We start from the raw sequence: 11,535 nt of genomic DNA, 5'->3' as shown, positions 1-11,535 counted from the left end.
ACTAATATAATATAAAAAAGAATTATTCTAAGAATGACTATAACTTATACAAATTTTCAAACAATAAATGACTTAAAAAAGAATGAAACACTTATACAATTTGTTAAAAAATGACTATGACAATATTTATTATGAATTCCTAGTAAATGAAAAAAATAAACACTTATACAATTTGTTACAATAAATGACTACATTACTGTGAATTGCTAGTAAATGACAACAAGAAAAGAGTTAAACACTTATACAATTTGTTACAATAAATGACTACAACAATTATTGTTTAATGTGAAATGCTAGTAAATGACAAAATAAAATTTATACATTTTGCAACAATAATTGACTACGGAATGAATGACTAATATTTATATATTTTGTAAGAATAATCGACTAAAAAAACAATTTCTAAAATAATTTGGTAATTTCTAAAAGGATCAAAGTAATTTTCTAGTATTTCTAGACATTACTAATAATTAACATGATTTTCTAACAAGGTGTGTTGTACAAATTACAATTAATAGGATTTCTAGCTAATTCAAGAATTTCTCTATATTTTCTAGCTAATTCAACATTTCTAGAAATAAAAAAAGAAAAAAATGACGTTGGCCGGCCGCGAGCGTACGTCAGCGAAGAAAACGGAGCCCGCGGTCAGCCGGTTGCGCTTCGTGGAGGATGGGTCAAGGGCGGCAGGGTGGGGGAGACGGCGGCAGCCGGGTCGAGGGCGGGACCGGTGTCGGCGAGGCCGGCCGGCGTCGCGTCCACGGGGAGGAGGCCGGCGTGGAGTGGAAGAGGCGGCGCCGGTACGGTGTGGAGGGGCGGCGATGGTGGAAGAGGGGCGGCGGTGTGGGGGAGGCGCCGGCGGCTGGGTCAGGGAGGCGTTGATGTCGGGCGGGAGCACAACGGCGGCGGAGTGGAGGCGGCACCGGTACGGTGGAGGAGGCTAGGGCGGCGGCGGTGGAGGAGGGGCGGTGCCAGCATGGAGGATGGGTGGCGCCGGCGTGGAGGTTGGGTGTCGGTGACAGGGGGCGATGAGGGCAACGGGGGTGCACGGTGTCGGAGAAGGCGCCGAGGGCGCGTTACGATGGCGACCCACGACGTGGAGGAGAGGCGGCGACGGAGGATCCGGTGAGAAAGGGGACGATGATCGCAGTGTTGGGAAGGAAGGGGATGAGGTGTTATCCCCCCTTTAGTACCGAGCCTCACCCCCACCCGGTACTAAAGAGGTTCTATCACACTATTTCAGTTCCCGCCAAGACAAATGTTTTATATACTTTCTTTTAAATTTGCTATTATATTTATTTATTGCGTAGTAAATCAAATAACGTACATAAAATTGCAAAAATAAGTTTGTTATCTCAATATTAATTAGATCTATACAATAAAAATATTAGATGCATTTCAATATCAAACATAGTAAAAATAGTAATATTAAGTTAGTAATAGGTTGTAAATGTTCATAATACTTATGTTAACTTAAAAATTAGAAAAAAAAACAAATATTTCGACTATAAAAAATCTAGAAAAATAGTGCTTATAGTGTTATTAATATGGTTACCATGACTTAGTCATGTACTTGTTTAATTGTATCTAAATTTGTTACTTATTAGTTAATGGTGCAAAAAATCCAAAATAATTAATATTTTAACCATGGAAAAGTTAGTTGTTTAATAACTCCATAAAACATTATTACATTACTTTATCACTTGACCACAAAACTTTATCACTTGACCACAATACATTACATATCATTATAATGTGTTATTACATTAATTTGTTACTTGACCATAAAACACAGCATAATGGTTTTAAAACATAAAACATCATCATCTAATGGAACGTTAATGGAACATTAGTAACCTTCCTCTTGACGAACATCCCTTGGTTGTGATCGCGGCGTAAGTATGGACAACAAATGAAATCAGACGGCGGCTTGTTGGACTCTGCCAGATCGAGAAAACCACGCAAGCCATTAATGTACTACATGGAGTGTTTGTCCACGTTATACATCCATTGCCGATCCATCTACAAAGTATTACCGAATCAAAGATATTCTGCTCATTATAGAATTATACATGAAACATAACAAATATGATACAAATACCATTAAATTCAAATATTGCTGAAAGTTTAGATAGAAATACACAAATTTAAATTTCAGGCCCAAACAACATGATACGCTATGACAAACTCAAATATTGCTAAAAGTTTATATAGAAATACACAAAATTAAAATTTCAAACCCAAACAACATGATACATTACGACAAACCATCCACTTAATACTATCTAGGAGGACTTTAAGCATCCTTAGGCAGCGAAAATGAAGGTTTCACTGACCGAGCCTCATCCTGTGGTTTATTTGTGCCTCCTGCGATGGTAGTACTCGGTGGACCTAAAACACTCAGGATTGGTGGTGGAGCGTAACGACCTCCAAAAGGAGGTTCCTGACCCACCGCAACATCATTTTCATAACATCTTTTCAAATAACGAAGCGTGCTCATTTTCTTTGGCTTATCATGAGGGTCAACTATGGTTTTCCCCTTACCGCAAGAGAAACGACGATCGCCCCCACCATCGCCACTATCTCCAGCAGCAGTAGCTATCTCTATGTACCACAATTTATTTAGCTCATATTTGCAAATTACTAAACCATGAATAATTATTTTTTTCCCATAATTTATTTAGCTCAAACATAACATATAAATAAAATTTTTCTCCATTGTAGCTTATTCTAAAAATAAGTAATTACATACTTTATTTCATCTTATTATCTCTATGTACCATAATTTATCTCGCTCATATTTGCAAATGACTCAAATATGAACAAATTATATTTTTCCCCTAATTTATTTAGCTCATATTTGTAAAGGACTAAACTATGAAATTATTCCTATGACCTCATATCAATTTCTTTGACTAATACAAAATATAGCATCCAAAAAATTGTAGCTTATTGTGAAAATCACAAATATGAGCTGTGATTAACACATGCATATAAATGAAAATTTTCTCCATTGTACCTTATTCTAAAAATCACAAATTACTCTAGGTCTAAAGCATAAAACTTAGTATACTAACCATGTATCAAAGGACGATGATGTTTCTAACCTTTAAATCACTTGGATGAGTGAAATCCCCAGAAAACCGGTAGCACCTCTCCTATTTCGCCATGAATGGATGAAGCCCGAGCTGGAGGAAATAGCTCAAGCAGGAGGAAGAAGACGCCTGATTTATAGGAGGGAGTTAGTACCAGCTGGGGGCTCTAACCGGTACTAATGGGTGACCTTTAGTACCGGTTGGAGCCCCCAACCGGTACTAAATGGGATCACGGGGGTTCCTGTGGAACTAGCCCTTAAATCCGGTACTAATACTCACATTAGTACCGGGTAAAAAAATAACCGATACTAAGTCTCGTAACGACTGCCGAGTTTTTTAGCAGTGTGCATCGGTTAAGCTGGCGATCAATGATCAGCGAGGCGCCAAAGGCCTGTGGGCTGTAGGATTGTACTAGGACATCAGAGGCACGCCGCTAGCCATGTAGGCAGGTAGGGAGGGAGGGAAGGAGGGAGATACTGTCTCATATCAACGTGCGCGCACGAGGTAGGATAGGAGGGGCTACGGCGCGCAGTGGAGAAGAACTGGGCAGCGGTGGGGGTAGGCGGGTAGCAATGGCATCGCCGATCGATCCGCGAACCGGTGATGAGATGACGCGAGGATTACATGTGGATGCTTGGACGGATTGGGCGGGTGAGTAGCGGGTCAGGACTCCACTCTGATGGCTAGCTCGGTTGTTCTGTTTTCGTGCTAAGCTAGGTCATAGATGCTAAGCTAGGTCATAGGTGTCAGTGGCTTTTCCCCGACGCGACGTCGCCATGCGTGCAGTGCGCTATGCTGTGCTTGTTGTAGCCTGCAGGGTCCGATTGGAACAGGCTGTTCCTCTTGACGTCTTGTCAGTCGCCAAATGGAAATTCTTCTTCAAGGCTCAGCCCTCTGTCTCTCTAGTCTGAACTGGCTCGACATGATGCCGATATCGTACGCAGGGGCTCTCTCTTGGGAAAACACCGGTTTGGACATGCTATTCACTTCCACCCATTATCACTTCCGTGTGGTGACATAGTTAATGGATAGGGTTAAAGTCCATAAAATATCACTTTTGCCCTTTATTTCCCCATCTACCCCCTTTCTCTTTCACCCTTTTTATCTTTTCACAAGCCATTAGCACCCATTAGCTCCTCCCCACTAGCTAATGCTTTTTGTATTTTTAGAGTGGGCTAAAGTTTAATCTTTTCATTAACCCCATCTACCCCCTTTCTCTTTCACCCTTTTTATCTTTTCACAAGCCATTAGCACCCATTAGCTCCTCCCCACTAGCTAATGCTTTTTGTATTTTTAGAGTGGGCTAAAGTTTAATCTTTTCATTAACCTTTCTATTTGGATGGACTAATGAATAAAGTTTACCACTTTTATCCGTTAGCACTTGGATCAAGCAGGCTCTGGTGCCTCCCCGACAGAAGAGATAATAGGAGGCACGAGATAGCAAGCGAATAAAGAACAACATCATCTTCCGTCGTCATCAGTCGGTCGGTACCTGCTGCACTGGACAAGACACGCACTGCGTACGTTCATGGTGGTCAATAGCAATCGGGGCAGAAGGCCCAGGATCCTGGCATCCGGCCACCAAAGTAAAGTGGCCCAGTTGAGGATCCAATATGTGTGTGGTTTGGGTAGTACGGAGGCCGAGCCACTTGTTTGTTATTATCGGGCTGACGGGCTGGGTAAATTAATACTGGTCGGGCTTGCCCGTCGAATTGTAGCCCGCGAGTGTCTCAGCCTGCAAAAGGAGTCGGCATAAAGCAGATAGGCTTGGCACACCAACGGTCTCCCCAAATCGAGAGAGCCAAGGTCCTAGAAATGGCATTGACGGCGACGGGCTCATCGGACTAGTCTCGCAAACAGTTTTCCCTGCCGCATTGCCCGATCAGCGGCAGGCACAGCCGTGATGACCAGGCCGTGACCTGCCACCACCAACCCGTCCATGTACTCACGCTAAGCGTTGCGGTGTGACACTGACGCTTAACCCGCATGTGGAGAACAGGAGGAAGAGCGCGCCGCATGCCGGCGTACAGCATTTGGAGCTTTGGAGCACTTCTGCTTGTCGAACGGGCTGCGTTTGTACATACGCGCGGTACGGTGCCTCGTGGGGTCGCCGGATCGGGTCGGATCGGAGGACGTCGCGACTCGCGACCATGGCAGGAGCAGGATTACACGGGCACAGCTAGCGCGAGGTGGGACGGTGGCCGCCTCCCGGCCGGGATCGCGGCGGCCGCGGTTGATTTCGCGGGGGTTTTTTTGCGTGCCGCGACGTATCCCGCTTGGAACGGGTTGGCAGCTTGCCATACTGGATGCCCGAACGGGACCGAGCGATGCACCGCGTCACCGCGAGAGCGACCGGAGACGGGGTGCCCTGTACGAACGTGGCCCCGCCGTCTGCACCCCGCATCCGACACGTTTTTGGTAACGCACGCTACATGATAGTGGAGATAGGTTGTCACGCAGGCGAGAGGGATGGCTTGATGGATTGCATTATCGCTCACCCTGTTGCACGGATTTCTTCGATCTTGGGAAGTCGTGATGTTAGTTCATCCCCACCCGACCGCGCTGTGTACCGCCGCGCCCTCTGTTTAGTTACGCAAATCCGGCTATCCAACCTCAATCCGTGCCATCGGTATTGGACAGCAAATCATCTTCAAGCGTAGCTTTTGCTTTCCTAGTTCCTGTACAGCATGATCGTCCAGTCGTCCTGGACCTGCGATAGTACGCTGGCCATCAGTATTGGCGTAGTGCAAGATAGAAACCACGTTGTCCATGTCCGTACGTGCAGAGTCTGACGGTACCTTTTATCTAAAGATGACAAGACAACGTGCCAACGAAATTCTCTGTTTTAGAGTTTTCGCAGATCTGGCTCCATCTTCGAATAACAGGGACGCTACACCAGTAAAATTCATACCGTCGATTTTGTTGCAGTAATTTATATTGGAAAACTAGCCATATCTTGCACATAAAAATCTACGCTTTATATGAAACAATCTTCTAATGAAGACGCATAGCTCTAACATCTGCACCGTGATAAATGAGACTCTTCTACTTTTCTTGGTGCTAGAAGAAGACTCTTGTCCATTTACTATAGTTGAGAGGTGAACAAAACTACCTTAATTTATTTTACGGGTTTGAGTGGTTGGGTCAATAAATCTTGAGATTCACAAAATTATAACATCACCTACTATAGGAAAAAAATAATTAGCAAAAAATACGAGTGTCGGATAATTGGACCTTAAAATTACGCAACCCAACGTGTTAACATTCACGTGAATTGCGCCACATAAATGTGCACAAATAACCGAGTAGCATCATAAGTGACAGTTTCAGGTAACGTTGTATATCTGTCGGACAGATTAGAAAAAACTTAGAAGTCTCTTTCTTTTTTTTTTCTCATACGGGAAAGGGGGAAAAAGAAAGAAGCACACGAAAAGTAAAAGTTCGTGATAAGAGGGGTCCAAATCCCAGAACCATCCTGAGCCTCGACTAGCAGATTCTACCACTTAAAAAAATTAATTAGATATATGCCCTTGCAATTTTATGAGTTTGGAGAAATACCATTACAATTCTCCTATTCACAAATATGCCATTACAATTCTGACATTGATGCCATTATCTACGTCTTTACGCTCTTGGGTCCACTTGCAGGCCACTGTATTTACGTATAGCCCAAAATACCCCTCTACTTCTCTTTCTCAATCTCACTGACATACGGTCCCACTCGTCATCCCCTTCCTTCCTTTCTCTCGGTCATGGAGCCGCCGCCCGCCGGCACCGGAGCTCGAGCCCGCCCCGACGCTGACCTCCTCTACCTCCGCTGTCTCACCATCCACACCCCTCTCCACTCCCCCCCCCCCCCTCCCACAATCCACACCCGGCCATGGAGCCGCCGGTGCTGGAGCTCACGCCGCCCTCCTCCATCCTCCTCCTTCCGCACCTGCGCCATGGACCACCGGCGCTCGAGCTCACGCCGATCTCCTCTACCTCCGCGCCGCGCGCCCCACCCTGTCCCCATCCCCCTATCCTTCCACCTCCAATCGAGCTCCTCACTGCGGCGGGAGGCAGCGAGCTCGAGCGGGCCTGGAATGGGGCGGCAATACCTTCGGCGAACCCTCGCAGCCCCAACAATACCCGCGCCGCCGCTGCCGCCACCAGCCTACACCACCTCCTCCACCGCGCCGCCGGCCTCACCGCCGCGAGTCCGCTTTCCTCCTCCGCTACCTCCCGGGCACCCACGCCTACCCCCACCTGGGCCGCCTCCTCCAGGAACCCGCCGGCCTCCGCCTCCCAGGGGTGAAATCAAGGCCGCCAGGCCTGGCGCCCGACCCGAAGGGGCTTCTCTCCATGGACCCCGGCGAGCCGTCCCGCCTCCTCGAGTTCCTGCGCGAGCTCCGGTGCCGGAAGGGGGTCAAAGAGCATGTCCTCGCCCACGGCGAGCTCCGCGCCGCCGTCGCCGCTTGGCGGCGGGTGGAGCTTCTGCACGCGCGGGCTCACCCGTCACGACGCCCTGCGGGTGATGGATGGGTAGAGGGGAAGAAAGGTAGGAGGAAGAAGATGGATGGGTAGGGGAGGCCCACACGTCAGTCAGATTAAGAAATAGATGTAGTGGGGGTATTTTGGACTATACCTAAATACGGTGGCCTGCAAGTGGACCCGAGAGCATCAAAGACGTACAAAATAGCACGGTAAGAATTGTAATGGCATATTTACGAATAGCTGAATTGTATTTCTCCAAACTCGCAAAGTTGAAGTGGCATATATCCCACGCAAAATCCCCCTTCTTCCGCACTCGCTTCTCGGCTTTTCGCATTCAACCGCTCACCATGGCCGCCGCCGTCGAAGCCGCTGGAGGCCGGAAGGCCAGCTGCTTCTTTGAGGTCGGCCGGCGCGATATCGGCTCCTCCTTCCCCCGCGCCTCCTCCCGCCGAATCAGCGGCTCCGAGGTTCTTTTCTTCTCTGTTATTTTCTATATAATCCTAGTACTTTCCAATCTTCGATATCTCCCTAGTCGGCAGATGATTCGAGCATGTCTGCTGGGTGGACGTTGATAGGGAAGGTTTACTGGCTCATATATCTCTCGGTTGGGTAGAATATGATGGCTGGAGGGTAGGTTGTGTTCTTGATTTGGTTGTGAGCTTGTCTTTATCAGTTTGGTAACTTCAGTTTGCAGAATTTATGTAATTACTGATGTAAATCTCAAATCTTTTAAGGGTTTTGATAAGATTGGCCATTGTCAGGGTCTATAGGTTACACTGATGAAATTCTACCTATTGTTTGTAACCTGGAGGATATAGATTTATGTGCTTTGTTCAAGTTTGGTTTCTACTTGTTATCTAGTTTCTTTTAGTTGATATCCATTTTCAAGCTCGATAAATATCTTACTGGATCACGTGTGTTGCAAAGGTGATCTAACCTGAGCTGTATTACAGATTATGGTGATGAATTTTGTGATAGATTTAGTATCTAATAGTTTATTTCTACAATGCTGAGTTTCTAGCTTTAACCACCATTCTTGGATGCGGGGCTAACTGCTTATCATTTTCTTTTTCTTTGTGTGAGTAGTATATAGTGATGCGGATGACTCAGTATGGAAAATTGCGTGGTCATGATGGCTGTGTTAATACCGTGAGCTTTAACCCTGCTGGTGACCTTCTTGTGTCCGGTTCAGATGACACGAACATCATACTATGGGACTGGTTTGCTAAAACTAAAAGGCTTGTTTACCCGTCTGGACACCAAGAAAATGTTTTCCATGCTCGTGTGATGCCGTTTACTGATGATAGCACCATTGTAACTGTTGCTGCTGATGGCCAGGTTTGTCTCTACCAACAATGCTTTGAATGGATATACAATACATTTTTTACTTGTCTCACAAGCCATAAACAAGGTCAAGGTACTTATACCATGATTTATTTTCTGGCACGTGAACCATGTGTAAAGAGACTCAGGTCATTGCACAGAATATCATAATCAATTTTTATGGAAAAGACTGGTGACACTGTGCCATCAACCTTGCAAGTCTAATTAACTTGTGCAACACATTTGTGAACCATGCTGAGCTTCTGCCATGGTTCTAGCTAATTTGTTTTTTAACCTAGGTGGCATGATGGCAACTATTATTCCATATGTAGAGCACCATCTATATCCTTATATCAGCATTGCCCAAGATCCTTCAACAAGAACACAAAAAGCAAATGACACAAACTTCTGTTTTTATCTCAGGCTTTTAGTGATAAAATATCTTTTGTCTTCACTGGAATAGTGCTTTCAAGAGTTAGGGCTATACATAATTAAATTATTATTAGTGTAGAAATTGTCGGCAAACAGGGCTACACATCTCCATTCCCACAAGTGCATATGCATGCATCTTTATGACCTAGTCCGGAAGCATTTATGTTGCTTAACTAGCACGTTTTCTTGCAGTACATATTATTTTGAACTAAGTGTTTGCGTACTTCTCTTTTTCCTCTTATTGTGTATTATATTGGAAATGATTTTACTGGCTTCCAGCTGCGTGTACTCCATGCTAAAACACCTTGCTGAGTTTTATCTTCATTGCAACCAAATGAACCACTTCCTCCACCCAGGTAAGAGTCGGGCGACTGAAGGAGGGCGGCGAAGTCACAACCAAACTAGTTGGGGAACACGATTCCCGGGTGCATAAGGTGGCTATCGAACCAGGAAGCCCTTACATCTTTTACAGTTGTGGAGAGGATGGCTTGGTACAGCATGTATGTCACTAAGCCACTGTTGCTAATATACACAATTAGTGCAGTGGAATTTAACTCTTTTTTCCCACTTACAGTTTGACTTAAGAAGCGATTCAGCAACAAAGCTGTTCACCTGCTATTCTTTCTTGAATGACAGACGTCGTGTAAGACTGAATAGCATTGCCATTGACCCGCAGAACCCTTACTATTTTTCAATTGGTGGTTCTGATGAGTATGTACGGTTGTATGACATGAGGAGATTCCAGTTGGATGATTCAAGAAACATAAACCAGCCTGTAGATACCTTCTGCCCTAAGCACCTTATTAAAGGTGGGAAGGTCCACATCACCGGTATTGCATATTCGTATGCAAGGGAGATACTTGTATCCTACAATGATGAGGTTGTCTATTTGTTCCAAAACAATATGGGTCTTGGTCCAAATCCTGTAACAGCACAGCCTGAGTTTTTCGACCAGCTTGATCAGCCACAAGCATACTCAGGTCACAGGAATTACCGAACTGTTAAGGGAGTCAGTTTCTTCGGACCAAACGATGAATATGTTGTGAGTGGATCAGATTGCGGGAATGTATTCATATGGAGGAAGAAGGGAGGTGAATTGATGAGGATGATGAATGGTGACAAAAGTGTAGTTAACTGCATTGAACCCCACCCGCATTTTCCTTTCATGGCTACTAGTGGGATTGACAAAACTGTCAAGCTTTGGACACCCACAGCAAAGAAAGTGATGTCACTACCTAAGAATGCAAAGGAAGTAAGTTGTTTTTGCTTATATAAATACAAGTGATTAGGACTTGTACTTGATACATTTCCTCCAGATTTACTTCTTACAATGTGTTTATATCAACAGATAATAGCCTCTAATGAACGGGGGAGAGAGGTTGACGCTTCACGAGCTGAGGTGACACTTTCATCTGATGTCATCATGCATGTGCTGAGGTTGCATAGGAGACAGTCTGAACTGCATAGGGAGAATGAACCTGCTGCTGGGGATTTCGCCAGTGATGATGACGAGGCTTTCTACATTGGATTTGGCAATGCAGAAAGGGACCAAGGGGAAAACTCTGACCCCAGGGAATGCATAGTGACATAACGAAAGCAGGTGAATTTTTATCTTTGCAACCTGGCCCTGGTTTCATGTTGGAGCAAACTTCATAAGTTTTAGATTCAATTTCACATACCAAGGTATGATGCGGGATGTGCCTCCTACAATGCACCCAGAGGAATATAGATCATGATACTTAGTGGAGAAGCTCAATAGGTAGCGCGGCAGTGTCCTCCTCGTGTGTTCTGTTGTAGTTTTACACAATAGACCCAATCTCCGAATTGCGTACATGTAGTCTAGTAACATAAATTGTGCTCGCAGCATGTGTAATTATGAACTGTATCTTGGCTCATGGAGTCTGAATTGTTGTTTTGCCCGTGCAATATGTACATAGGCTTTCCTTGGTGTGGAAATATTGAGAAAATCGATATTTTAGTTGTTTCGCCTGTCTGGCAATGTGATGTCCCTGAATAACCAGGAAATGCACTCGCTGGCTTTGGTGAAACATGTAGCGATGTAGTCATGTAGGTTCTGAGTCAATGTTCTGGTTGCCAATTTTGCCTACTGAATTCTGAGCATCTGCATTCAGCTGTGATCTGTTACGTCTTCAGATGTAATAATAGCGTGCATTGATGCCTCCCTTTGTGCTCATGTAATTTTACTGGCGAC

General features: G+C 45.1%; 1 protein-coding gene across 1 annotated transcript; it reads left to right on the top strand.

Moving 5' to 3' along the window:
* The first annotated feature begins 6,957 nt into the window (after window positions 1–6,957).
* On the top strand, window positions 6,958–11,308 carry LOC101763381 (DDB1- and CUL4-associated factor 8). The gene is made up of 5 exons (XM_004984772.3): window positions 6,958–8,035; window positions 8,655–8,906; window positions 9,680–9,823; window positions 9,898–10,575; window positions 10,672–11,308. Exons 1-5 carry the CDS (start codon window positions 7,790–7,792, stop codon window positions 10,912–10,914), a joined length of 1,563 nt encoding a protein of 520 aa, XP_004984829.1. The 5' UTR covers window positions 6,958–7,789; the 3' UTR covers window positions 10,915–11,308.
* Window positions 11,309–11,535: the final 227 nt, after the last annotated feature.

This window comes from Setaria italica, chromosome IX (genome assembly GCF_000263155.2).
Source record: "Setaria italica strain Yugu1 chromosome IX, Setaria_italica_v2.0, whole genome shotgun sequence".
NCBI lineage: Eukaryota > Viridiplantae > Streptophyta > Magnoliopsida > Poales > Poaceae > Setaria > Setaria italica.
Note: the sequence above shows the minus strand (reverse complement) of the source record. Positions and strands in the feature narration are given on the sequence as shown.